Source organism: Oikopleura dioica, chromosome 1 (assembly GCF_907165135.1).
Source record: "Oikopleura dioica chromosome 1, OKI2018_I68_1.0, whole genome shotgun sequence".
Lineage (NCBI taxonomy): Eukaryota > Metazoa > Chordata > Appendicularia > Copelata > Oikopleuridae > Oikopleura > Oikopleura dioica.
This window is the reverse complement of record NC_137291.1, coordinates 1,347,571-1,374,908: the sequence shown is the minus strand read 5'-3', so window position 1 is coordinate 1,374,908 and position 27,338 is coordinate 1,347,571. Positions and strand designations below refer to the sequence as shown.

General features: G+C 40.3%; 8 protein-coding genes across 10 annotated transcripts; 4 read left to right on the top strand and 4 right to left on the bottom strand.

The window, feature by feature from the left end:
* Window positions 1–59: 59 nt before the first annotated feature.
* On the top strand, window positions 60–3,943 carry LOC145711016 (uncharacterized). Of its 2 annotated transcripts, none has more exons than XM_081788730.1 (8): window positions 60–222; window positions 359–438; window positions 2,242–2,491; window positions 2,538–2,666; window positions 2,710–2,851; window positions 2,896–3,262; window positions 3,309–3,582; window positions 3,629–3,943. In XM_081788730.1, the coding sequence occupies exons 3-8, from the start codon at window positions 2,304–2,306 to the stop codon at window positions 3,831–3,833; spliced, it is 1,305 nt and encodes a 434-aa protein (XP_081644856.1). In that variant the 5' UTR covers window positions 60–222; window positions 359–438; window positions 2,242–2,303; the 3' UTR covers window positions 3,834–3,943. The 2 variants fall into 2 exon arrangements, with proteins under 2 accessions (XP_081644856.1, XP_081644855.1); XM_081788729.1 differs by lacking the exons at window positions 60–222; window positions 359–438 and adding exons at window positions 984–1,259; window positions 1,471–1,860.
* A 1,504-nt stretch (window positions 3,944–5,447) lies between these two features.
* On the top strand, window positions 5,448–7,320 carry LOC145705618 (arylsulfatase B-like). The gene is given in 4 exon segments (XM_081783109.1): window positions 5,448–5,585; window positions 5,654–5,795; window positions 5,835–7,096; window positions 7,135–7,320. Coding segments are annotated over 4 exon segments (1,728 nt in total).
* On the bottom strand, window positions 7,310–8,858 carry LOC145708123 (uncharacterized). The gene is made up of 4 exons (XM_081785760.1): window positions 8,631–8,858; window positions 7,697–7,940; window positions 7,476–7,649; window positions 7,310–7,434 (listed from the first exon to the last, which is right to left on the bottom strand). Exons 1-4 carry the CDS (start codon window positions 8,688–8,690, stop codon window positions 7,358–7,360), a joined length of 555 nt encoding a protein of 184 aa, XP_081641886.1. The 5' UTR covers window positions 8,691–8,858; the 3' UTR covers window positions 7,310–7,357.
* A 153-nt stretch (window positions 8,859–9,011) lies between these two features.
* On the bottom strand, window positions 9,012–10,469 carry LOC145701132 (uncharacterized). 2 transcript variants are annotated; one of them, XR_014134256.1, is made up of 5 exons: window positions 10,043–10,469; window positions 9,877–9,993; window positions 9,459–9,827; window positions 9,154–9,414; window positions 9,012–9,110 (listed from the first exon to the last, which is right to left on the bottom strand). XR_014134256.1 is itself a non-coding variant. In XM_081778363.1 (5 exons), the coding sequence occupies exons 1-4, from the start codon at window positions 10,137–10,139 to the stop codon at window positions 9,497–9,499; spliced, it is 348 nt and encodes a 115-aa protein (XP_081634489.1). In that variant the 5' UTR covers window positions 10,140–10,469; the 3' UTR covers window positions 9,026–9,414; window positions 9,459–9,496. The 2 variants fall into 2 exon arrangements, 1 of the variants encoding a protein (XP_081634489.1); XM_081778363.1 differs by having other exon boundaries at window positions 9,026–9,414; window positions 9,459–9,531; window positions 9,729–9,827.
* Window positions 10,470–11,544: 1,075 nt separating this feature from the next.
* Window positions 11,545–12,673, top strand: LOC145711093 (methanethiol S-methyltransferase 2-like). The gene is made up of 5 exons (XM_081788821.1): window positions 11,545–11,713; window positions 11,770–11,883; window positions 11,936–12,066; window positions 12,109–12,486; window positions 12,529–12,673. Exons 1-5 carry the CDS (start codon window positions 11,689–11,691, stop codon window positions 12,670–12,672), a joined length of 792 nt encoding a protein of 263 aa, XP_081644947.1. The 5' UTR covers window positions 11,545–11,688; the 3' UTR covers window position 12,673.
* Window positions 12,674–15,455: 2,782 nt separating this feature from the next.
* Window positions 15,456–16,176, bottom strand: LOC145697064 (uncharacterized). Its single transcript, XM_081774216.1, has 4 exons — window positions 16,099–16,176; window positions 15,901–16,041; window positions 15,654–15,855; window positions 15,456–15,609 (listed from the first exon to the last, which is right to left on the bottom strand). Exons 1-4 carry the CDS (start codon window positions 16,131–16,133, stop codon window positions 15,472–15,474), a joined length of 516 nt encoding a protein of 171 aa, XP_081630342.1. The 5' UTR covers window positions 16,134–16,176; the 3' UTR covers window positions 15,456–15,471.
* A 90-nt stretch (window positions 16,177–16,266) lies between these two features.
* LOC145697057 (uncharacterized) lies at window positions 16,267–17,760 on the bottom strand. Its single transcript, XM_081774205.1, has 5 exons — window positions 17,614–17,760; window positions 16,849–17,486; window positions 16,689–16,807; window positions 16,507–16,645; window positions 16,267–16,445 (listed from the first exon to the last, which is right to left on the bottom strand). Exons 1-5 carry the CDS (start codon window positions 17,731–17,733, stop codon window positions 16,379–16,381), a joined length of 1,083 nt encoding a protein of 360 aa, XP_081630331.1. The 5' UTR covers window positions 17,734–17,760; the 3' UTR covers window positions 16,267–16,378.
* Window positions 17,761–18,180: 420 nt separating this feature from the next.
* On the top strand, window positions 18,181–24,588 carry LOC145705609 (uncharacterized). Its single transcript, XM_081783096.1, has 7 exons — window positions 18,181–18,254; window positions 18,332–18,536; window positions 18,582–18,669; window positions 18,720–18,829; window positions 18,877–18,926; window positions 24,106–24,391; window positions 24,438–24,588. Exons 1-7 carry the CDS (start codon window positions 18,221–18,223, stop codon window positions 24,586–24,588), a joined length of 924 nt encoding a protein of 307 aa, XP_081639222.1. The 5' UTR covers window positions 18,181–18,220.
* The last annotated feature ends 2,750 nt before the right edge of the window (window positions 24,589–27,338 follow it).

The window sequence follows — 27,338 nt, the reverse complement described above, 5'->3', positions numbered from 1 at the left end:
TACCATTTTTTTGGAAAAATCAAATGATTTGAGTTAAATATTTTCTCTATTTTAGATTTGATCGAAATCGGCGGGAAAATGCAGAAAAAAGGGCCAGTCTGTTCGGGATGTATCGATCTTCTGACGGAGGAGATGAAAGATCAGTTCGTTCTTCCGGAGCTCGGATATTCGCAGAAATACAAGCAGCTACAGTTTTGCTCCGAAGAATGCAAAAACGAACGAGTCAGGATAGGATCGCAAACTGCCCGTTTCGGCATGATTTTGGGCAAAATTTTTTCTTTCTGTTTTTCTCTTGAATTTCCGAATTCTTGCGAAAAATGCCTTTTTACCACGTTTTTTGTCAATTTTCGATACCAAGCAAAGAATATGCGAATCATTGGAGCTCGACGCAAACGTCTACTTCCAAGAATACTCCGACTTCAAACGAGATGAACTTGTGTAAGTCAAAAAATTACCATCGAAAAAAACGCCCTTATTCTCATTCTTTCATTCAACTCCCCTTTTTCTGTCTGTTTCAAAAAGCGAGAAAACATCTTCTTTCTCTAGGAAGCAACTGTCCGCAGCTCGCTTCAAGCGAGCCAAACCGGCACGCATGACAACATGCTTTCTCTGCCGAATTTCTTTCAATGAAAATATCTTTGCTCCAGAGGAGAAATACCGCGAGTGCGGATCGTTGCTCTGCTCGTCCAAATGCGCCAAAGCTAAAGGTTCACGATCCACGACAACTAGAGATTGTATTGAAAGATCCACCGGTAGTAGGGGGCTATTATTCGAGCTGCCCCTAACCCTAATCCTGACCCAGGGGGCTCCGCCACCCGGACCACCCCCCTTCTATTTGAACCTTGCAAAGCCATGCTCTCACTGCTAGAGGAAATCGGCGCAAGCGCTGACGACTGGCCCCTAACGAAAAATCAACGGATTATGTTCACCGGCGCCGCCTCCAAATATCGCGTGCGTTACGAAATTCTTCAGTTTTCGCTCATTGTAACTTATCTTTTGATTTATACGCCTCCTGTGCGTGTTCAATTTCGCTAACACTGTAAAAAGACACGATGTTCTCGGCTTGCCCAAAGCCGGAGTTCCGCGAAAGAAGTCTTCTGATCACCAAAAAGTTGAAACTTTGCAGCAACAAACAGCCACTTCTTCATCGATTACTCATGGGGGCTTGACACTGAAGGTTTTCGACGAAAATAAGCAGCTTTTTGAAGAAATTCAACGGGCTCAAAGCTCTATCCCGCCTCCTACAGCTTCTGATCCAGGTTTCTGAAATTTCTGCAAAAATAATTTCAAGCCAACCATTGGCGTTTGTGGCGGAAACCTGTGCACAAATCTGACTCTGAGATCTGAAGCCGAGGTTTTGTACGAACTTCATCAGGACCCTGAGACAGGTTTCTACTCAGTTTGCTGAGCCAAAAGCCATTTGTTGGCCATTTCTCACTGTTTTTTCCATTTATAACTGATTTTCTTCAGCTGTACCACCTCCATCTTTCGGAGGATATCCACCAGCCGGACCACCACCAGGTTTTCCTCCCGGAATGCCCGGCTTTCCTCCCCTCGGTTTTCCGCCTGCTTTTCCACCTGGAATTCCTCCACCAACCGGTATCGCTCCACCACAAGAAAGCGAATACAGAAAGTCCCTACGCGAAAAACGATCTCGCTCACGCTCGCGATCTCGTGAAAGAGACCGGCGACGATCAAGGCGATCGAGTCGATCGCGCTCACGTTCGAGGGACAGGAGAAGACGAAGATCTCGATCGAGAAGTAGAGATCGGCGCAGTAGAAGATCGCGAAGCAGAAGTCGAAAGAGATCGAAACGCAGCCGCACGCCAGAACGACGATCTTCAGATATTTCCACGACAAGTAATTTCTATCTTTACTTTTCTCCTTCTAGGATATGTATATCTTGCTGTTCGTACATTTATTCTCCATTTTACCCTCAATGATGGAATTGTCATTAATCAGGGGCTTTCGACCGAAATCTTGTTTCTTCATTTTTCATCCTCGCTCTCTAGCGGGTAGAACTAAGCCTGCTTTCTTTCACATAAATTTCTATAGATACGGGCTTTTCAGGAAGAAAGCCTGTCACAAAAATCCTAAGGAAAGTATGGAGAAGATGGCATAATTCGATATCATGTGACTTCAATAAGATCACTCAAACCCATTAACGTATATCGAAGGATCTTAGCCTTCTTAAAGATGTGATACTTATTCATTTTCTTTTGCCTAACTTTCATTTTAAAGAAGCCTTGGTCCCTGTGCCAGCGATTGATCCAATCTACGACAACTATGATGTACCCCTTACGATGGACGACAATGATGACCGGCAAAATCTTTCGCTGAGAGGTCAAATATCCGAGCTAGAACGCGTCATTCAGCTGAAAGATGAGCAGATTCGAATGAAAGAGGAGCGAGCAGCGATCAAAGAGCAGCAAATCGAAGAACTCAAAGTCGAAATGGCTGCTCAGTACGAATCTGATGGCAAAAAGATTGCGTGAGTACCTGTTGTTGATTCTGAGGATCTAAAACGATAGATTCAGGGAACTGGAAGCGAGGATCAAAGAACTCTGTGCGGCGGAAAAGCTGCTTGTGGATGATCCAGAGAAACTTTCAGGAGGGGAGAAGTTGACTGTAATTCAAGATTTGCGAGCGAAGACCAAGCAAATCCGGTTAGTTCATGATCGAAAAAAAGTGAAATAACTGATGGTTAAGTGAGCTTGAAGAAAAAATTGAAACATTCAAGCGCCGAGAAACGCAGTTTCGCGAAACCGTTGACGCTTGGAAAGATGAAGTTGAATTCGTAAGACAAGAGTATGAGCAGAAATGCGCAGAATTATCTTCGAAGCTCGAAGAGGTAAGCCAACCATCACTTTTCTTTAGTAACTGATAATCGTTAAGGCCGAGAAAAAGCGCCAGAACTTTACGAAAACGATGGAAATCGCGACTGAAGCAAGCTCCCACCATCTCAAAACGCAAATTACCGATCTGGAAGAGCGCCTCCGCCTCACAAACGAAAATAATGATCTTTTGCGGAAGCAGCTTTTGGACCGGACCGCCGCGCCGGCTCACAACGGACCGCACAGTGGACCGCGCGGGCCAAGTTATCCATACACAGGGGCGCCTGTATTTCCAGGACTGTCAACGCTGCCTCAATTTCCGCCAAGTCCGGCTCAGCCACCAAGTGGGCCTACTGGAATATTCAATCAGCCACCACCGCCACTGCCAGGGACCGTTGTTGTGCCCAAATCTGGACATCGACCAGCAAGTAAGTCACCAAGAAGATCTGTTGATCTCTTACCATGTTTTTTTAGAAGTCGTCAATAAGAATAGCGCCCCAATCGACCTCACTGAAGATGCTCCAGCACAAAAAACTCCACCGAAACGAGAATACTCAGAGTCTCAATCGAACAAGCGCAAAGAAAAGCTTCTTATTCGTCTTTTGAAACGATCGTTTACTGAAGGCAAGACGTTTGCTCCAGAGAAAGGCGGCGGACTCGAAAGCGTTTGGATCGAGAGAGGATTTGATAAGGAGCCGCCGACTCAGGAAGAAATCATGGGAGGAGTTTTGCCTGATCGAAGAGTTCGGTAAGAAAGACCTCAATAATAGCCTTGGTTGAAGATATTCTTTTAGAAAAACGAGTGGAGTCACAATGCCCTCACGAACAAAACCCATGGATCCGAATCTCGGCGTCATCGACGATTCCAAAAAGCCAAAGCCGATGGGCAGCGGGAGCACTTCTCCAGCCGCTTCAGGAAAAATTTACGGCGCAACTGGTAATCAAGGATATGCTCAAGCTGCTTCTCAGAACGACTGGTCCAAAGACGTGCAATTCTAAACAGCCCCTCTCTCCCATTTAGACAAAGTTACTCTTCACATTTTCTTCATTTTTACTTTTGATCTCTCCCTGACTGTCTTTGGAGATTAATAAATTATTATTGGAACATGAATACTTTCGCTCTTTCAGCCATTTTTGATGGTTGGATGAAAGTCTTTTATTGATGAAATTGAGCAGATATGAAAAGAAAACAGTCTAGAATTTGTAATGCTTTACCGTTTTTCTCAGCTTTGGGCTTTTCAAAACCGATCTTCTCACCTTAAAATCTTCATAAAAACAAAGGATTTTTCGTCCAAATACCTTTCGATGAAAAGTATGCCGAAATTTAGCAGAAAGATAACCCTTCCAATCGACCATTAGCCAGAGCAGGGAGATGATGAGAAAAACAGGCGCGATTACAAATAAAAATCGGACGCTGAAGACTTCTGTGTTTGTATCGTAACTGAACTCGTGCGTATCATCACGGTGCTTTTTTCAGATTTTTTCAAGGTCCCTTAGAAGCAACAAAAGAAGAGGTATTTTCTTAATCTTTCCTGGGCGGAGTCATGAACTCTTTTAAAATCGTGGTCATGTGCGTCTGGGCTTTTCATTTTTCCACTTCTCTTTCGGTTCGAACGAGATCTGACAGTATGATATGTTTAGGAACTATGTGTTCGCGGCGCGAACTTCATAGCTTTATTCATAATTCTATGAAATATTCACGGACGCAAGACATACCGTTTTTGCTACCCTTCTTTGCCATATTCTGACGCTTGTTTAATTTGAGTGAGTGTTTCAAAAGTTTGAAAGGTAGTATTTAATAATGAGGCGCGTGAGTGTTTTCCTACGATCTTTTTTTCACTATAAATTAAAGTGGCACTTTCTTAGGCGGTATTTTTGGGGATAAGAATAAATGATCATTTGGCTCTGTTTTCTGTCGAACCGTTTCTTTCTTTTTCTGCTCGATGAAAGTGGCGAAAACCGTTCCAGACAAACTCTTCCTTGATTCCCGTTTTAACATTTTTTCAAATCAAATTTACTTATTTTCTTTAATAAGATGTTAAAAACATTCATATTGGTCCAGCTCATGATCCATGATGAAGAATCTCTGGTGCAATCGTTTTTTGGTCAAAAATGAACAAGAAAGGTTTACAAGGTCAAAATAAAAAATATTATTTTGAGGAAGAGTTGTATACTTTTTCGCATGCATCGAGTATCTGTTCGTATATCAAATTGGATTAGGCGCGCTCGATACTGTTTCTATAAGACACTTCCCCCGCGGATGAACAAATAATCCTTTTTATACCTCTTTTTATCTGAGGGTGAACGGCGAATATTGACAGGAATATTTATTTTTCTGATGGTCCGCGCGAAATATAAGCACAAATACGCATGTCATCGTTGTCGTTGACTGCATCGAAATTTGACCGTGAATGCTTTTAGCCTGCCAGATTAGAATTATTTTAACGAAATTGGTGGATATCAAGAATTCTGATCGCCAAGCAGACTTGATTTTTTTTTAAAGTTCTTGACACCCTTAAATAATGAATTTTCGATTGCTTCAAATTACCGGTCAGGAATAATCTGGCAATCTTCGCATGATAAGACCCCTCGCCGCTAGTCAAATCAAAATAGATGCGAAAACTTCTGCCTTTTCTGATATTTTTGTTTCTTAGAGAATGTTTTGGACACGGAAGTTTCGCGAAAAAGCCACATGTTATTTTTATTCTCATCGATGATTTGGGCTTTGATGATTTAGGACAGTATTGAAGGATGTTATTTTTGAGCATCGGTAATTCACGATGACAGGTTTGCAAAATGCGAACAAAGGCTATGTCAACCCCGATGTCAAAAGTCCCAATATTGATTACCTCGCGAAAAATGCACTGCATATCGACAAGTATTACAATCAACCTTCCTGTACTCCCTCTCGAGCAGCTCTAATGACAGGCCGGTACAATATTCGATATGGTCTTCAATCAGGTCCGAAGCCAAATTCAACCAAAAATGATATTTCCCAAGGAGTGATAAAGCCCGATGAACCAGAAGCAATTCCCTTGTCCGAGACTCTCCTTCCTGAAGCATTCAAACAGTGTGGCTATCAAACCTCAATGCATGGCAAATGGCATCTTGGATTTTATACCAAATATCATTGCCCGCAAAATCGAGGTTTCGACAGATTCTTCGGCTTCTATCTCGGCTCACAGGATTATTTTTATCACGACTCGGGAAACAACTGCTATCTCTACTCCCCGTGTTACAGAGGCGAAATTGAAGGACCGCCAAAGAAGATGGAACTTATGGAGAAAAAAATATACAGACCAGCTGGTTTTGATTTTAGGGAAGTTTACAGTAATGGAACCGAGAAAATAAGATTCGATCTGAACGGCACTTATTCGACAAAGGCGATTGCGGATGATTTCATCGCAAAACTCGATGATTTCGATCCTGAAACACCCCTTTTTGAATTTCTTTCTTTCCAAGAAGTTCACGGTCCGCTGCAATGGCTTCCCGAGTTCTCGACCCTTTTCAAGGAAACACCTTGGACGCATTATCGAAAAATGCTCTCTAGAAAAATCGCCGTCGTAGATCACTTTATCGGGGAAATCGTGAAAGCGCTGAAGGAAAAGGGATTTTGGAAAGATACACTTTTGATCATCACTTCTGACAATGGCGGTCAAACAAGAGAAGGAGCTTCAAACTGGCCCTTGAGAGGAAAAAAGGGGAATATCTTCGAAGGGGGAATCAGAAGTCGAGCTTTTGTTCACTCGCCCAAGCTGCCAGAAAGTCTCAAGGGAAAGTCCTTTCCTTACGTCATGCACGTGACCGATTGGCTTCCGACTCTCCTTCGATCTGCTGGCTGCGAAGTTCCTCCTGAAACGCTGCCTCTCGATGGCGTTGCTCAAGATCTCTTCCATTTACGACCCGTTCCAAAACGCTCCCACCTCCTCAACTTCATGGATCCGCTCAAAAGGGCAAAGCGCGAACTCGACAGCCGGGAATTTCAAGTCCTGTCGAACAGGACTTTCGACGTGACCGTCAAAGCCGCCATCCGTTCAGAAAATTGGAAGCTGATTACCGGCCGCCCTTGTCACTGGGGCTGCTCTTTTTCGCAAAAAAAGAATTTGAAATATGAACCGGACAAAGTTGCGCTCGAAGATGTAGAAGAAGATAAACTGGTGAGGCTCTACGCGATCACGGAGGACGAAGGAGAAAGGAATGATGTTTCGGATTCGTATCCAGAGTTGGTCGACAAGTTTCTTCTCAAATTAGCTGATTACTACGTAAGATTTATTGAAAGTTTTGCTTCCTAAAAATTCAGGACGAGCAAGTCAAGCCCCAACAAGAAGCATCCGACCCTGCTGCACTCCCAATCGACGGAGTTTGGCGACCTTGGAGAAAAAGAGAAACATTCGTCTACGAAAAACTCAGAAAGAAAACTGTTTTTTCAAATAATCAAGCTCGAGAAACAGATTTGAATTATTTTGAATCGACTGTTGATAAATAAGAATTCTACTAAATTTATTCATCCAAAATTTTCAGTATCAATAAACAGTTTCGCCGAGAATTCGCACAATGAACTCGTTTTCTTCGTACGAGAAGAGTTTTGCATCTTCCGCTCCTAAATTGATGAAAATTGAGTAATTCGAGGAAAAAGCTTACCCAGATTGTTATTTTGCTCGGCGAAAAAATTACAGAGCGCCTCTTGAAGGTCGAATTCCTCGCCGTTCGACTTGATCCACTGGACTCTTCGCGCTTTTTTGTCTCTTGGATGCCAGAACCTGTTTCGTTGATCTTTTCCGATGTGAAGAATTTCGTGTGTTTTGTCAGCAACGACTACGATTTCGTCGATTATTCTTTGGAAAAGGGAGAAAAAAACATACCAATCGAAAAAAGAGCCGCAATCGCAAACGCTTTCTTTTCCCGCTGAACACTCATCGCTTGATTACCAAATCGAAGGTTGAGAATTTCGTCGACTGTGTAATACTTTTCGTCGTCGATTTTGATTCCAGAGCGGCCAAGGCGAGTGTAGAAATCCGGTGTCATTTCAACAGCATTTTCGTCGCTCGTTTCAACCCAGATTTTCCAGTTGCTCCAGTTTGTTCCGATCGGTGGATATTCCGCGGGCTTGAATAATGGGCTCGTTAAAACTTCAAAACCAAGTTTTCGGAGAAAAAATAGTCAATCAAATTTCAAGACAAATAAGGCAAAAGTCTGTTAGACACTTTGTCTACCAGACAAATCTTCAAGAGGAGTCCTTAAATCGGCAAAAAGATCAAAACTTGCTAATCCCCTTGGGAGCAGGGCTGGATATTTTGAAATCAAGAAAAATCTCAAACCCCGAAAAAAAACATGAATCATCATCTCATCCATTTCAAAAATGCAATCTCAGAAAATTTTCTGTCTGAGATCTCAATTTTCGATTTTGCAATATTATGATATTTGAAATGCTGAGATCTCAATTATCTCAAAAAAAGGCGCGAGTTGGATACGCGCGTTGCAATGAAATGAAATTTGAAATTCTGAGATCTCAAGCATTTCAGGTCCATCTGAACCAATCACAAGTCTTGCTCTAAGCCCGCGACGTTTGTCCGCGGCCCTTGCGCTGTTTGCAAAATTTTGAGATTTGAGATCTCGAGATCTCAGCAATCTCAAGAATGGAAAAATTATGACGAGGGAGTTGCAATAATATTGAAATTTGAGATTTGTTGAGATGGTGCAAAATTTTGAGATAGAAATGAGATTTCACACAAAAATTGATTTGAAATTTTTGCTGATTTCAAAATATCCAGCCCTGCTTGGGAGACTGTATCTTACCTTGAGCGCGTCTTTTTCCTCTTGCGTCTTTTTTCTCAACAGTTTGTTCAAAAACCCCATTTTCCTCTTCTCTCTTTACAAATTTTGAAACTTGATAATTTCCCCGACAATCACAAACGGCGCCGACTCAAATTATATTCACAAACTTTTGACGAGGAGCAAATCTCTGTGACCTTTGAGACTGTTGAAAAGGCAGAAAAAAAAGAGGGAATTGTGTTCAGACGCGCAAATATATTGGATGAAAGGGGGTGATAGAAACAATGAATCAGCATGGCAGATGACCCCTCACACAAAAGAGCTTTGCATGCATTTTTTCTGAATAAGTGTTTTTGGAAATTATTTGAATTTTTTTTTTTTTTGCTCAATAAATTTTAATTCATCATATAAGTCTTTATTTACATTTCTCGAAGAGAGATAGTTGGTGATTTTAAAAGTCGCTGGTTTTCCTCCTTGTTTTTGGTCGATTGAAGTCCTTTGTAGCTGAATATGTTGAATAATGCAGTATTTTTGATGAAAAACTAACAATTCCACTACTGCATTCGTCAAGATCATCATGATGAAAAGCAATAATATTAGCACAAAAACGAGTCCGACAACTAAGTAAATATCCGCTCTTGAATGGATGGAACTTGCCCAAATGATTATAAATAATAAGCAGTTTTAATCCATTTTCACTTTTTGCATCGTGTTCTTTTTCTCCCCTCAATTCAATTCTCGGAATCTCTTGTTTCCCAAAATCTTCGTATTGATTGAAAAGTCGCTCCAATTCTAGCTCTTCATTGTACTAGAAAAATTTAAAAAAAAATTAAAAAAAAACGATAAACTTACGGTGAACTTGTCCTCGATATTCAGAGTGTAAGCTCTTTTCATCGGCCTTTTTTCCAATCGAGAGGGAATGGAACTTCATTCGAAGATTCATATTATATTAAGCGGATAGTTCGCAACAAATTTATAATTCAGTAACGCTAATCTGTCGTGTTACTTACTCATTTCAATAAAAAAACACGATGTTCGTTTGAACTTGCAGTCTGTTTGACCGAAAAACCTGTTTTTTTTTCATAATTTTGCTCCATATTTTTGTCAAAGTTTTTTTCAAACCTGCGGTGCAGTTTTCAATATCTGTCAATTTCGTGATATTTGGATGTTCAAATTCGTAAATTGGGAGTTTTCCAAATTGTCGTCTTCCATTGTCGCAATCTATGGTTCAATTTGAGCATGGAAAATTCTCTCAAAAAAAATAACTTACATTTTTTGCACGGTCTGACTCTCGTTCTCGTCCAAGTAGCAGGAGCAGTGGCGTTTTGTGAAATTTCGAATTTGCTTGGACTGCATTGAGTCCATTCTTCCCAGGGCTTATGTTGAGCTGAAAATAAGGCAAGAAATTAGTAATAATATTGTTTATAATTACTTACGGCACATAGGAATATAATTGCACTCGTGTTTTTTCTCACCAAGGCCTATACAAGCGCCTGGTTGAGAACAGGTCCGTACTTTGTATCTATAAAGCATGTTTTTTCTATTTCCTGAAAATGAGGTTTTCGATTTTTCTTCTTGAATTCTTTCTTATTTCGCCGAAAACCATTCCTGCACCGTCATAAGGTTTTTCCGCACATGGTGGGCAGATACCCCGTTCATCATTACTCCAATGCCATTCCGTCCAAAACGGTTTCGCCATGTTCAATTTGCAGATCGAAATCGCTTTTGTTAGAAAATTCGGGACCTTTTCTCGCTCCCCATTTTCTGCGTACCGCAACTGATTGTTTTTATTCATGTACCAAAAAAATATTGCTGTCGTCGGCGGCTAAATCCATCGAATTTCGAACTTGCCAAAGAACAGCTCCGGCTAAAAGGGCTCAAAAAACGATCGCAAACGAAGTTGTTTCATAGAACTGTGTTGAAATCCTGTGTTGATACCTGTGTTGAAACCTGTGTTGAAACCTTAGCTGAAAACCTGTGTTCAAAACCTGTGTTGAAAACTGTATTGAAACCTGTTTTGAAAACTTTTGTTGAAACCTGTGTCGAAAACCTGTGTTTAAACTTGTTTTGAAAACCTGTTTTAAAACCTGTGTTGAAAACCTGTGTTGACAACCTGTGTTCAAAACCTGTGTTCAAAACCTGTGTTGAAACCTGTGTTAAAACCTGTGTTCAAAACCTGACTCAGGCTTTTACTAATTGATTTGAGCCCTGTCTGTATCGAGATCTCGATAATTGATTATTTCCAAGCTTTTTTCTTCTTCGCAAACTGCTTTGTGATGTCTTAAGAATTTATTTATATAATTTATTTATGCAAAAAACTCACTGATTAGTTGTCAGAAAGCTCGACGCATAATAGCAAGTAAGTCCTTTTCTCCACTGCCGATCAAATGTTGGAATGTTGTATGGCGCGATATCGACTCCTTCAACGAAAGCGTAGTCGTATCCTTCGTACAAAAACGGTTCCACATTTGTCGCTTCTTTTGGACATTTGAGAACCGTGTCGTTTAACTTTTTAAATCTGAAGCCTGCAGCAGGATCGACTCCATTTTGACCAGCGAGTGAAAATTCTCTGAAAAGAAGAAATATCAACCAGATCATTTCTGATCACAATTTTCATTTGAAGCACTTTTTAGGCACTTTCATTCTATGGATCGATTCACATGATTGACTATTTGCGCATTATTTTGAGCGAGTTCTTCGTAAAGAGGAAGAATTAAAGTGATACGTCGGAATAATTGGTTATTGTGATTGTGTATCCGTACAAAGATGAATGAAAATTGGAGGAAAGCCCCGAAAATTGGCCAAAAAGGAGCAAAAATCGAAAAAAATTCTCAAAATTTTCGAAAAACGCGATTTCAGCTCCACTTTGACGATAAATTTCGACAATTTTCCGTGGAAATTTTTTTTCAGACCATGTCGCCCACTAATTTTGTCAAAAAAAGTCTCATTTTTGACCACCACCCCTTAAGGTATTTCTAGAGCCTGACACTCCCCTCGACCTTTGTGCTTATTCAGTCACCATTATTTACACAGGCAAGAGAAGTGACAACTGACTAAAATAAAATTACAGAAGACTGATTGAATGATTCGACTAATCAGTATTCCAGGTAATAAATAACTGCTTTTCCCTTCAAATGTTTAACTCAACTGATAAAAATTTAAGTCGCTTTGGCTGGATATATTTACGGCCTGTGGTCAATATTTGCCTTCACGTTTTTCCTCATCAATGCTCAAAAATTCTCTCCGGCTCTTTCTGTAATCTTCCCTTATTCAATCGGTAACTACCTCTAATCGATAAGTTAGGCCATAACTTCGAAAAAAAAATTAAGATGACGAATCAACAAATTTTGGTCAAACAGGCGACAAAATGATGAACAACGCTCTTTTCTTCGGCTTATGGGCGTTTTTCCACTCTCTTTTTGCCAGACCAGGTTTCAAGCAGATTCTGAACTTGCCCAAGGTGCGATTTTTGACCATATTTCTTGATCATTATCCCTTTTAGGAGCTTGAAAGACCGATCTACTGCTTCCAATCCGGTTTCTTTCTCCACCAGGCTCTGAAAAATTGGCAATCAATGCCTGTTGTTCTTTTCGAGCCTCCAGAAATGCTGAAAAATTTCATGATCGGAGGATACGTAATTGGCGTTTTATGGCTTGTCAGTTCTACATTTGCGATCGACCATTTCGAGCTTTTCGGCCTCCGACAAGGACTTGGAATGGGGAATCTCCTCAAATTTGTGCCTGATGGATTTGTGACGATTTTGCATTATCGACTCGTTCGGCACCCGATTATGACTGGTTTCTTCATGATGCTCTTTTCGATCGTTGAATTTACCGCTGGAAGGGTCTTCATCGCTGCTTTTATTGCTTCTTACATTTTGGTTTGAAAATTTTTTTATGAATGATTTTCAGTCGAGTTTCAGTTCGCGATCAAATTTTTGGAAGAGCCGGATTTGGTCTCTGAAATCGGACCAACTTACGAAGAATACATGAAAAGGACTCCATCTTTCATCCCTTTCCTGAAAAGCTGCCCTTTCTCAAAGAAATCACTGAACAAAGATGAATAAATCGAACGGCTTTTTTTTTAATTTAGCCGCGAATCGGCTTCGGAGCATTCCCACTTCAATTATTCTTTAATATTCTATAATATGTAATTTGTTTTCTTTAAAGTTATTCGATCTTTATTCCTATTCAAGGAACAATACTGATTTTGGCTGCTATTTTGGTCCCAAACAAAACGTACAGCGATATTGCCTCGGGCAATAGTTGCGGTAGAAAATTGCAACTAGAAATTAAATTTAAAATGCAATTGAAAGATCGTCAAATTTCAGTGATGGGGAGGTGGGAGTTTTTCCACAAATATCTTCCCTGGGCCTGTTGCATCTTTTTATCGCTCTTGTTGTACATAAGAGAATACGAAGTGCTGTCGCTCGACTTTCAATGGATCACCGACGAATTTCCTCGTGCAAAGGCTCCTTCGAAAAGATTGCCGCAAAAAAGTTCGTCGAGCCAACCAGGAAAGTGGTTTTAGTGAACTTTATAATTAATTCAATAATTACCCCCAGTACAAAAACATCCTTTATTGAAGGCTCGACAACCTGTGTAGAAAACCTGAGTCAGGATCAAATATTTTATTTCAAATCCTAACTTTCTACCCAAATTGCCAGACCCCCAATTTTAGACCTCGAATATCTCGAGACACGTGATAAGCCAAGAATGTCCAATTTCATTTTAAGACATTTCAACTCTTTTTCTAGCAACATCTTTGAGGAAATTTCGTTATCATAAGTAAAAACAGGTTTTATTTTAAGTAAATAATATTTAAAGTGGCCCCAGAAAATAACTCACTTTCGAAAAATCTAGTTCTACCCCCTTAAAGAAGTTGACCACCGAAAAAGCCGACAGTGTATTTTTCCTGAAAACATACAAAACTGGCAGTTCGACGCTCGCAACAATATTCTCCCGCTACTGCTACACTCACAATAAGTCGATGCTTTTGACAAGTCAAAATAAAGGATGTAAGTGCTTGAATTTAAAGAGACGAGAATTGATATACGACTTGATTCGGCATGGGCTGATTGCATCTTTAGCGCATTTGTTTCCTCGCGGGGAGGCGGATTTAGCTGAGCCATTGAATCCTGACGGACTTGGAATTATTGGCTGGCAGAAGAAGTCAAAACAATATGATTTCGTCGCTAATCATATGACGTACAATTTCACATTCGCGGACGAGTATCTTCCAACGGCAAAGAAGATCTCGATTTTGAGACACCCTTCCACTCACATGACCAGCACGTGGAAGTACTACTTCAAACCAAACATGGGGGATAAGGAAAGCGGAGAAATTCTTTACTAACAATAGTACTAATTTACTTATGTGGACATGACAACCTGTGTCAAACCTCATTTTAACGACCCCCTCTCGTCAGCTTTTTCCTGGGGGAGGAGAGGGGTGTCCTTAATCGAAAAAGATTGCCTTCTCTATCTTTTCTTTAAACCTCCTGAGACTGTATAAATTTTAGACTCTAAAATAACTCATCCGCTATGAAAGCAAGTTCGTACTATCTTCGCTTCGCTTTTCAAAAAGGAGAATAAAAAAAAAGAACGCATTTCTTTTCTTTACGAGCTTTTATCAGACCCAGTTGATTTCTACAAAAAATCCATGCTCTTGCAGGACCCTTCCATGTGGAAAAGGCACTTTCTGAGGCCTCAGCTGTGGAGCTTCTTTGGACCAGAAGTGGCGACGATGAACTTGGATAGAGACGTTGTCAAAGCTTACATAGGAAGGGGGATCTTTTCCGAATTGAAATCAAGGAAGAGAAGAAAAAGATCCTCGTAAAGAGAAAATCCACGGGCATTTTGACCTAATCCTGATCATGGAATATTTCGATCTTGGTCTGGCTCTTCTGTCATTTGAGCTCAACTGGCCGCCGTCCGAGCTCGCCTACTTGCCGATGAATAGCGGAAGAAAACACAGCCAAGAGGCGAAGGAGTATCACGAGGAATTGGTGCGCGTGATCAACTATCCCGATTTTATGCTGTACGAGCATTTCAACAGAACCTTCTGGGCGAGAATAGACGAGATAGGGCTAGACATCGTGCAACGTCGAGCTGATGTGATAAAGTATCAATCTGAGCAGCTTGCAGATGCCTGCCAAGATGGCTTCCGACCCTTCAGGAAAGCGCTTTTCAATTTTGCAAAAATTGCGAGCTTATAAATTAAAGAATTGTAAACTGGACTAGGCAACCTGTGTAAAAGACCTGAGTCAGGTTCTCACAGATCTTGAATGAAAAGCCGCGTAGCGGCTTTTTTTTAACGAAGCCGCAAAGCTCCTATATCAAATTTTGAAATAGAAATATATTCGCGGCTTCGTTTTTAAAAAAGCCGCTCTGCGGTTTTTCATCTAAGCTTTTTCAAAATTTGACTCAGGTTTTCTGCACTGTTCGTCCAGCTCAGATTTGAAATTTTATTGAACAATTGAAAGAACTTAAAAACAAGGAACTGGGCCGGAGACTGGATCTCGCTCCCAAAGCTACAAAAAGCAAAAGAAAACGACACTTACTGCAGATTATCGACAATGCAGGGAAATGAGCTTTCAAGATTCATGGTGGAACGGCAAAACAGACTCGTTTCGGGCTGGACTTAGTTATTTTGAAAGATAATGATTATTATTAGGCTTGTTTATAAATTATTCCTGAACTCTTTCTCTCTCAATTCTGCATCTTCAAGCTTCCTCAACTGTTCAAAACAATACGCACAAACAACAATTTAAAAAGTAAAAAATAACTGCTAACCGTGGAATCGACATTTTCTTTTCTAGAACTAAAAAAAATAAAGATTTTCTTTCTTTTGGTTTTGACTTTATTCAATGAAATTCGAAAGATTCATGTTCAGGGAAAATAAAAGCTTGTTCCGCGTAAGCCTGCAGCTTCTTATCTTGATATTCATGGCCCTGCTCGTGGTATCCGCCGCACCAGACTCTTCCATGCGACCAGCCCCAGAACTAAACATACCAAAAGGTGATTTGAAGTCGATTCTGATCTCTACCTGAACAAGTTCTTTTCTTCCTGTGGCCTTTTTTCTTCCACTTTCATACGCGCAAATGAATTTCCAATACTTTGTCTTTTTATTAACTGCTCCTTCTACGACTTCAAAAGCTTGGTTGTTCGCAAAATGAAACCCGCTGCCAGTAAACTCAGTTCGATCGTCGTTGAATTTCAGCTCCAGTTTGATGTAATTCGGCTTTGGTCTAAGCAAAAAATGTCACTTGAAAAAGAGAAAGATGAATTCGAACCCTTCAAAAGTGTCTTCGTAGAAAAATCCGACGCGAGTTTCTTGAGCTTCTGGTGGATTTTGCTGCTGGAGCATGATCAGCTGCGCCATTTCGTCGAGCTTCGAGTCGTTAAAGAGAGCATCTAGGGTTGGTCGAGCTTCTCTAGAATTAGTGTTAGCTGGGTTTAACCTTCTCAGAATGCCCTGTTGTCGTTCTTACTTAGATTTGTCCTGGAAAACGATATGATCCCCCATTTTTTTCTCTTGAATTCTTGAGCGCTAGAAACTGATCGTGACCTTTCTCAAAAAGTGACAAAAGTTTTTTTCAAGTGGCTTATCACTATTTGCGCGCTCTCCGCATTGTATAGTTAATTTATCGCAGACGGAAATGAGACAGATTTTTTTTGCCTCGCTGTATTTTTATTAAAAAGTTCTTTGTTACAGTAAAATTGTAAGTGATTCCGAGAATCTTACGCTGTTTCTTTCGCAGTGGATTTTCATTAGAGATTGAAGAGATAGCTTCCTGCAGCGGGGTCCAAATATTGTTCAGGATCAGAAAGGACGGCGCTTATTTATGGTTTTCAATTTGTATAACGACGGATTGTACTGAGGAAAGTAAAACCCTAGCCTGATAACTGCTGTTTTATAAACATTTCCGCCGCTTTGGAAATAGTCGTTGCTGAGTGGATCACCAGCTGGTAGGCAAAAAGCACATTCTGCTCCGTTCAGCCAGCGAGAGGGAAATCGATTGGATTTGCATTTGTCATCTTTCAAAAAAATTATGAAGAGAATGGGATAAAGAGAGCTTACGAATTTTAGCGCCGCCGAGGAAGTTTTCGTCTTGTTGAGTAATGCAGGGTTGTTCAGACTTGCAGCCGGACCAGTAGAGTGGAGCGCCGTTTACATATCGATATTGGACCAAACAAGCGCTAGAATTTTCATAATACGAAGATTGATTATATTATCGAACCTCTGAGCATTATTGCAAGCTTCGTAAGTACTAGCGCTGCAAGACGCGTAGTCGACGCCATCGCATTTTGGGCAGTAAGTTTGAGGAATTTGAACGACGAAGTTTTTCTCAGCCGCTTCAGGGAGAATATTTGGTCGATTTCCGAAGGCTTTTTCTGCAGCTGCGTCGTCCTCGAAATTGAAGGCGTCTGGTAGACTGCCGGCTTGGCTGTTGGAAAGATCGACTTGGCTGAGGAGATCTTCGAAGGAAAGCGATGGAGGAGGAGTTGTAGTGCTTCGAGTAGTTGTCGTCGTCGTTGTCGATGTTGTCGATGTTGTTGTTGTAGTTGTTGTTGAAGTGGTAGTTGTGGTGCCAGTAGTGGTTGTTTCTTCAGCCAATTCTGCTTCTCTCTGAGCTTGAATCGCCGCCAAAAGACCAGCTCGAAATGCCTGGACATCAAGCTGTCCATTGACGACGTAGTCATAAATGTTGAACCCTGGTGGAACTCGCCGAGGATCAAATCCTTGGGATCGACCGAGTGATCCTCCTCTCGGACCTTGAGGAGCGTCGTTTCCGGAGATGGATGCGAGAACGGAGAGGATTTCGGATGATTCGGGGCCTAGGTCTTCACTCAGGTCGAAATTGAGCGCGCTCAATGACTAAAAAGAAGCCGTAAATCAGCGATTTGAGCGCTATTTTCAAGTTTTCTTGGCAATTTCCGGCGATAAAATCGATTCTAGCTAACTCGTCTCTTTAATATCAGAAAAATATCAGAAAAAAACTTACATTAGGGTCGATTGAAATTGGAGTTGTTTGAACATCTCCGGTTGAAGTCGCTAAATAGTCAAATCCGTCGTAATCATACTGTGCAAGAGCGACTGCAAAAAGAGTATTTGACAATTTCATCTTTTTGTAGGAGTAGTTATTTTTCCTCGAGAGTCTCTGAGTGAGATGTCTTTTCTGATGCAAAAGAGGGTTAAATAGAAAAACGGAAAAGGTCACGAAACCGCCGATTTTCTAGCGAGGTTCCCATCACTAAGCACTTTTGGTCAGATTGATTATGAAACAACAACAAAGATGAATGCCACTTGCGTTTCTAATGTTTCCGATCGCGGCCCGCATTTGACTGACAAGGCACTTTCGCGGAAAAGTTTGCAAAGAACAAAAATTGAAACAAAAGTTATATAAAAATTCTCGCCAAAATCTCCCATGATTTCAACCATACTTGAGTCTGCAGAAGAGCCACATCATAAACATTGGTTAACCCAATAAAATTTCATTATGATGATTTTTATGACAAAGCTTTTAAGCTAAACAATGACCGCTGATGATCGTAAACTGCCGAGAAAGAGGTCGTTTGGGGTTCATTTCAAGTCACAAGAGATACGAAATCATGAAAATCTCGAGTTTTTTACCAATTATTTTGGGTAGAAAATATGCCGAAAAATATACTTCGTATTATAATAATAAATTATCAGCTCTAGAATTAATAAATTGATTGAAGGTATTGAGGGTCAAAAGCCAAAGTGTTCGTTGGACTCATATTTTGACGAATTCGGATCGACGGAGAGTGGAGATGGCTGGATTTGCAAGCAGAAAGGAAAGAAAATTCGGTGCAAATTTCTTTGTGGCGAAGGCAGAGTAAAGCTTTTCAACAAATACTTCGCGACGGCCAAGTGCAAGAAAAATGGAGAGGTCAAGATCAACAAGTAAGAACGGTTAAAACAGAAGATTGAAGAGGAAAAATTTCTTAGATACGAAATTTCACCACCACGTGACGAGGAGGACAAAACACCATTTTGCGTTGAAAACAAATGCGATAGAAAATCTGAAAGCAAAATGGTAAAATCTGGATTTCAATCATTTACATTGTACAAGCGTCAAAATAATAGATCCCTGGCGGTTTTCTGAAAACGAAAAAGGTGGTTGATCAGTCAATAGTTTACGACGTAAAATGCTCTGATGGAAAACGCCATAAACAGGCAGCATCGTGCGATCCGAGGTTGGTCAATTCATGTAGTTAGGAAAATTGATTGGTTTTGATCCTAGCACTGGCGTTTTTGAAGATCCAGATTCATATCGAAATCTTTGCCTACCAAGTAAGTTTCTTACTAAAATTACTAAGCTCTCAACAAGGACAGAATATGGTGGTTTTATACTGAAAGTAATTGGAACACGGGAATCAATCTCGAATATGTTTATTAACCCTGATAGGTGTGAGCAGAAAATAGTAAAATATATATATTATATTTTATGTTATACCTGTGAAGTCAGGGAAAAGAATGATAAAATTATAGAGGTTCAGTCGTTTTTATAGTGTAGGACACCACCCATCGGTGGCACGGACTTAGACTTGGTCGTATGAACTCGGCGTTGGCCATATCGCCAACGCTGGAATAGAGAGGGGCGAGCTGTCAAGGTATGATGGAGTGAAAGCCTTGGCGTTGGGCGCGTCACGGCTCACTGAGCATAATTACGTCGACCACGCGCGCTAGAATCCCATATTTCGAAGCGAAAACAGTAGGAAAACCACTACATATTTTCCCCTTTTTATTTTTGAAGCGAAGCGTCCGTTGAGCGTAGAAATTTAGTGATTTTCGATGAAGTCGAAAACATTTTCTGGTAGAGAGTCGTGCTGGATGGAGTTTACGACTTGAAGAGATTCCGAATGTGAAGTTTCTGCATGATTGATTCGGTAAGTCGAGTATTTGTGAGCAAGATCATTTGTGAAAATTTTGATGTGAGTTCTCGCGTATTCGAGCTGGTCGGAAAACGATTTTGAATCGGCTTCTAGAAATTTGAAAGCGATCCTTGAGGTGTAATATCGTTTTTCATAGATTGTTTGAAATTGTCTCATCAATTCGATGCGAGTGTTTTTATCGACCAAAAGCTGATAGAGAATTGCTGTCTCACTTATCCAGTTGAGCAAACTGTCATGATTTTCAAAAAGCAATTCCTGGAGGTGGTTGATATCAAAGTGAAAGTGATCTTTAAGGGACTTAGCTTCGTTTTTCAATTCTTGCAAAAAGTCGAGCAGCGATTGCAAGTTTTCTTTTGAAATTGAGTTCGGTAAGAAGTGGATTGGAATGGTGACATCAAAGAGAGCAGGAATGATAAAGCGTTGAATGAGCCGCTTTGGAGGAGCGTCGTTGAGCACGAAGAAATCATTTTGAAGAGAGGTCATTTTCGATTTTTTTCTCTTTTAAAAATGAGTATTGGACCAACCAGTACTCCGTTCAGAACCATTTTTTTTAAGGCTAGAATGCGCCATCGAGTGTTTCTTCCGGACGTTGTGAGGTCATTCCGATGTCTTTTCTTGTGAACATTTGTGACCAGTGATAAGTAGTCAAAGTCGTGAATCGGGCCTATTGTGATGGGTATTTTTCTGTTTACTTCTTTCCCCTTTTTATTTTTGAGCGGATGATCTTCACGAGCAGGAGATCGTTAATGAGCGCCAATTATTGAGCATTTGATCATCACGAGCAGGTGATCGTTAATTTGTACCTGTTATCGGACCAGTAATCTAGTAGAACTTAACAGACTATATATAGAACTAAGAGCGAGTTCCAACAAGAAGAGAGTGTTACATTATGAGTGATATAAAGCTGTGAACAGAGCTGTGAGATTGTGAATAATTTGCTTGTGATTAGAATATTTAAGCAAATATGAATAACAAATACTCTCTTGTGATAAACTTTGAAGCAAGTGAGCGATATTGCTTCCAATAAACTTTTAGGCATGTGATTAAAATAGTAGAGCAATAGAGCAAAATTGCTGCGAACAGAACGATAGGTTACTTGAGCAAGGTTAACTTCGTGAAAGTATTGTAATAGGGATTTATATGGCCTACGAGAAGGGCGTGAATTAGAATTGATAAAGAGTAATAACCCTATTCTTAAGAATATGTAAAGCTATTGAGCAAAGCTTTGAGCGGAACCTGTGAGTTAGATGCCTAATTATTCATAAATGGACTTTCTGTGTGTGATTTTGGCAACTGCACCCATTGCCAAACATCTGCAGAAGGCTGGACCAAAGTTCAGAAAAGAGGTACTTATCGTGTGGCCAATTAATAAGTACATTAGCTGGGTCATGAGAACAAAAATCCACAGAGGCCTGCATGTAAACTTCGTAATAACGGTCTGGTTGAGCATTACCAGTAAGCTGGATTCCCATTTGAGCTTGATCGGGGGAGTTAATATTCTAGTGAGCCAATTTCCAGTTGTGCATTGAACCGCCGAAGTTGTGAGGAACCAATTAAACCTTTGACATGCATGTCGTGAGAGCAGGTCTTTAGACTACAGAGTGAGCGAGCAATCCAAATATGAGTGAACGGTGGCTAGATAATGGGAACGCATATCTGAGCACCACCACGTCGTGAAAATGTGACGATTTGAGAGCGAGATAGTCGAGCAGCTATCTGTGAACAGGTCGAGTTATGAGCGAAACTTCTAGACCATTATAAGGATTAGTCGAGCAGCTTATCACAGGACAACACTATCGTCATGAGCGGAGACGATCTTTCCAATTGTTGTCGTGAGCTGAGTCATCTCTATCACTTGGCTCTTTATGATCTTTATGACTCGTTAACATCTTTTCATTCTTCTGAGCAGGAATGATCTTATCTCTATCAACAAGGAGCGATTGATCTTTATGAGAGCTAATTTTTGAATTTCTTTTCTTCTGAGCAGGAATGATCTCATCTCTATCAAAAAGGAGCGGTTGATCTTTATGAGAGCTAATTTTTGACTTTTCATTCTTCTGAGCAGGAATGATCTCATCTCTATCAACAAGGAGCAGTTGATCTTTATGAGAGCTAATTTTTGACTTTTCATTCTTCTGAGCAGGAATGATCTCATCTCTATCAACAAGGAGCGGTTGATCTTTATGAGAGTTAACTTTAGACTTGTTCTTAACTTCGTCTTTTAGGACTTTCCCTTGTGATTCGGCCACGTCATCTTCCTTGATAAATTCTGTTCTTAAGGCAGTCTTTCGTTTGAGCGGTCGAATCAGACTGATATGACGCCGATATTTTTCTTCGTGAATGGATATTTAATTGCAATCAGTTTGTGCATAATCGACTTGATATATGAAGACATTTTCTAAGGGTAATTGAGCGAATATTCTGTCCTTATGAGCGAGCGACGAAGTTCTTTGAGCGGTGTAATCAGACGCGTATATCACACGAGCAGGTGATCGTTCTGACTCTTTCCATGATTGACGAAAAACCTTCTGAGCAGTTGCACTGGCTAATGATTTCTAGCGTGAGCAATGTGCAAGTATCGTTTTCAATCGTCAACGTGCAATTATTGGAGAACAAGTTGATCACGAGAAAAGATAGCTTGTGATATTTGAGTTAAAAACTTCTCGTGAGTAGACAGGCATTGCGAGCAGTAGCCATAATTTGTATGTCCAGTTTCTATCTAAGAGCTTCTTAGAGCTGAGATAGCCTTCTTTCTGATCCACTTATAAATCAACTCTTATTAATTTGCCTATTTAAAGAGCTAAAGATCTTAGATTTGGAAAGGCATTTTTTGGAGCATAGATCATCTTTCCGTTAATACGTAAGATAATAATTTCTACCAGAGTCTCAATTTTTCCGTTCTGATTACATCTGATGAGCAGGGATCGTTAACATTATTGGACATGTGAGGTTCTGAACGACGAGCAGGTTCAGCTTTACTTTGGTGATGAAGATTGAAGTGTGGCCTCAATGAGTGAGTCGAAATTTGCACACTTTTGTGGCACATTTGACGGTTCTTGATAAGAGGTGCAAGTAGAAGAGCGGGAACATCTGAGCGGATGCTTGTTCTACTGCAACCAAAATTGATGAGCAGCATATCGGAGTCCATTAAGCAAGATTGTTTTAAACCAAATTTGTATTGCGCTTGTGATGAAATGTCCGTCATTTTTCTTCATCATTTCTTGGTTAATTCTTCGTCTCATAATTTTTGATATCTTCTTTTTATATCATTAGATGCAATAAAGACGATTTTTCGAGCTTCGAGCAGAGCTGTGAATGTTTTGAGCTTTAAACTCTTGATTGATCATTAGCGCCTATTATATTCTGTTAATGAGAATAGATCATTCTGTAGCACGCTGAGAAATATTTCGAAGATTGAGCAATATTATTTCCCGTTTGACCAGTTCCATGGGCCGAGGTTCATTTGCATAGCAGAACCGTACACGAATTTCGGCACCTCTTTGGAATGAGTTTCTATGTGAATTCAAATCTAAAGTCTTCCCGGAATGATAATTAAAATCAAGGAACTTTGAATTTCTTCTTTCAGGATTTGGAACATGACGACCTTGATGATTTCTTCTGAGATAAGCGATCATTTGATTGGTAATTATCATGAAGAACACATTGATTTTAAGTTGTCGTTTTCAGGGATTTGATCATCAGTTTGATTTCCGGTTGAGGTGATTTTTTTTCGATTTTCGGATTTGAGAGCAATGAGATTCCGTTTTTCGAATTAAAAAAATATCAACTTTATTCCGGAAGTAAAACTTATTATCATACTAATCGAGAAAATCGGGTAAAATTGCCTAAGGATTCAAAACAATGCCCGTTTTATCGAATAAAAAATGATAAATAAGTATGTATTCACGGATCGTCATTGATAAATTTACGGATGTTTTATCTCTTGTATCTTTTTTATATCTCTCTTGTTGGGCGTACCGATTAATTCAGTCACCAAAATATATGGTGGTTTTATACTGAAAGTAATTGGAACACGGGAATCAATCTCGAATATGTTTATTAACCCTGATAGGTGTGAGCAGAAAATAGTAAAATATATATATTATATTTTATGTTATACCTGTGAAGTCAGGGAAAAGAATGATAAAATTATAGAGGTTCAGTCGTTTTTATAGTGTAGGACACCACCCATCGGTGGCACGGACTTAGACTTGGTCGTATGAACTCGGCGTTGGCCATATCGCCAACGCTGGAATAGAGAGGGGCGAGCTGTCAAGGTATGATGGAGTGAAAGCCTTGGCGTTGGGCGCGTCACGGCTCACTGAGCATAATTACGTCGACCACGCGCGCTAGAATCCCATATTTCGAAGCGAAAACAGTAGGAAAACCACTACAAGAAGTCCTTGATTGACAGTTGTCAGGGAACGTCATTTTTTGCATGACAAGATCATTAATTCTTCGTTTTTTAGCCTTGCCAGAATAAACACAAATTCTGTCGAGGATTTCTGTCTCAAAACAAATTTTCAAATTGACCTTGTTTTATTTCTTCAAAGCCACGTGCCTCACTAAAATTATAGATGACGGAGCTTTTCCAGCTTTGTCAAGATACCGCTGCGATTTTGTTCCTGGCCAAGTTCAAGTAAACGGAACGATTCATTTGCAAGAAACCATGATTGATGGTCTCCGAGGAGTTCATATCAACGGAACGATTTTCTCCTCTGACCCTGCTTTTGTCGACGGAGACCACGGTTTCCACGTCCATTCGTCTAGCGATCCATCTGACAAATGCGCCGCTACGGGTGGCCACTTTGCTTCCAATCCCGATCAAATTCATGGGCCTCCAATAGCCGCGCTCCCAGATCGGTACATTATTTGTAGTCGGAAAAAATCCGGATCAGTTTATTTTTAGACATGCTGGAGACCTTGGAAACATTTTGGTTGATGCTGGCGCAGCGACGATTGATATTTTTGATCAGGAAATGGTTCAAGCCGTGCAGACATTATTTTTAGATTCGTGCTCTAGAAATAGCCCTAGAAATGACCATCTTGTTCTTGGTTGAACAAAAATTATATTATATTATATCAGAGTTGCAAATTCGCTGAGCTGAGTGAGCTGAGCTGGCTGAGTGAGTTGAACAGTGGCTTAGCTCAGCTCAGCTCAGTAATTTTGGAAAATGATCTGATCTGCTCAGCTCAGCTCAGACAGCTTTCACTCAGCTCAGCTCAGCTCAATTTTTTTTGAACATGATCTATTCTGCTCAGCTCAGCTCAGACAATTATCGCTTAGCTCAGCTCAGCTCAGCTCAATGATTTTAATACAAGTTTACTCCCAAAAAATAGTAAAAAAACAGCTCAGCTCAGCTCAATCAGCTCAGCTCTAATTATGGTCCGCTCAGCTCAACTCTCCTAAAAATGGTCTGTTCAGCTCAGCTCCGCTCAATGACCTCTGAAAAAGACCAGCTTAGCTCAGCTCAGCTCAATGACCTCCAAAATAGGCCAGCTCAGCTCAGAAAAATTAATCAAAATTTGCAACTCTGTATTATATGGCAAAAAAATCATCAAAAAGATACTTTCTCTAGACGAAGAAAGTCCAGTTTTCATCGGCGACCGGGGCATCGTCCTCCATGCCGCGCCTGATGATGGAAATCCCGACCGCGATCCAGGCCAGGGTTCGAAAAATCAATCAAAAACTTTTCTTTTCTTTGAATTTTGAAAATTCTGAATATATATCTTTGCTAAACCCAAAAAGCTTCAACAGGTGCAGCTGGCGCTCGTCTTGCTTGTTGCGCAATAACCAAAGATGACCATTAAAAACTGACTATTTCTCACTTCTCATCTTTGTTGAAAATAAACGATTCTCGGTCAATGCTCTTTTCTATTTTAGAAACGGAAGCTTAAAAATTAGCGAATTTGGTTATGTTTTGTGTTTTGAAGGACTAATCCGAATCGCTAAAACCTGCGTTCTATTGGGCCAGATTTTCACACTCATTTTTGAGTGAAAATTGAACAATCAGCAAACTATGAAAATGAAAAATTTTAATAAAAAAGCCTGAAAATTGAACTGTTACGAAATCGAGCTAGAAAGTAATATTACGAGCCGAAATTCCAGCGATATTTTTCTCACAGTTTCAATCACGTTTTTTTCCACCGCTAGAATTCTTTATCGTCCAAGAAGCTACTTAGAGGGTTGTAAGCGGTCATGAGGGTATTTATACCAGCGTTCAGTGATTTCTCGAACGAGGGTATTAATACCCACGTTCGCTCAAATGTCCGAATGCGGGTATAAATACCCACGTTCAATAAATGAAATTTTGTTTGAACGGTGGTATATAAAATAACTTGCTCTAGAAACATAAGATGAATTTAAAAAACTTTTTGCAGGCAAAATTCTGACTTTGCCTATTTTCATAGCTAGCAGAAAGCCCGTAAAATTTCGAGTTGACTGGACTAGATTTGGGCCTAAACCGTCAGACGATGACGTCATAAATGACGTATGAAGTTGGCAAAAATGGCGATTTCGGCCAAACTTTGAGTCAGTTTTTAGAGGCTTTTTTGAAGGAATTTTTCGGTGTTTTACAGCTCAAATTGATCCTTGTGAAAAACTGAACTAAGGTTTTCAAGATTTTTTTATTTGGTTGAAAATTTTTTTTCGCGAAATTCTAGAGCCCAGTTTTTCAAAATTTTTTTTAAACCCTCAAGAACCTTAGTTCAATTTTTAATAAGCTTTCATCTGAGCTGTAGAAAACTCCTTAATTCTATCGGGAAGGCAATTAAAATAAGACTCAAAGTTTTGCGTATTTGGGACCTTCTGACGTCATTTGTGACGTCATTCTCTAGAAAATTTCAAAAACGGTTTGGTCGAATCGACTCAAAATTTTGCGGGCTTTCATAAGGGTACAAAATCTGGCCAGGTCAGAAATTTGCCTGCAAAAAGTTTTTTAAATTCATCTAACTTTTAACCTCAAAAAGACAAGTCCAGCGTTAAGAGTGCAGGACAGCCCGGTCAGCGGCCGAAGCTGGTTCTCAAGTCGGTCTTGAAGGATTCTCCAAAATTTTTCAAGTTAGAGCTGTAAAATGAACCTTTTTGTACGTCCGGTAATCGGTGTGTTTCCCGCCTTCATCGAAACAGATGAGGCTCTAGAACAGAACTGTTCTCAAAACGCCTGGAAAATACCCACGTTCGCCAGTAAGTGTGAACGTGGGTATCGAATACCCATGTTCGGAAGAAAGAGTGAACGTGGGTATAAATACCCACGTTCGGGGGGAACAGTGAACGCGGGTATAATACCCACATGACCGCATACCACCACTTAGAGACTCTGTCAATTATTCAAAGTCACGAATTCCAATTCCTTCTTTTCTCTCTCATCAATTTTCCAAATTTGGTATTGAAGACGGTATATAATAAGGAAATAAAGCCTCCTTAGGGCTTGAGTCCACTTGGACTCTGCTGAGTCCTCGTGGATAATTGTGTACTCCCTGTCTTTTTCTAATAATGCTGGCTTCTGCAGGATAAAAAGAGATTGTTGTTTATATAGCGCTTTATTAGACCGATGTTGAAGGTCTTTGATAAGCTCATATGTCGACAGTGAAGTACAGGCTTTATATAGTCAGTGAATGGTGGGGGTACAGAGTAAGGTGGCGTTGTTGAGTGACTCGTTATCGCCATCGTTGAGAATCTGGTTGGAGAATCTTGTTGGTGTGTTGGCGGTAAGAGCGCGATGAGTCATGCTTTGACTGATCTTGATTTATCAAAGATTGAAATGAGTCATCCTTGGGAATCATCATGATCCATCATATATGAGAATAT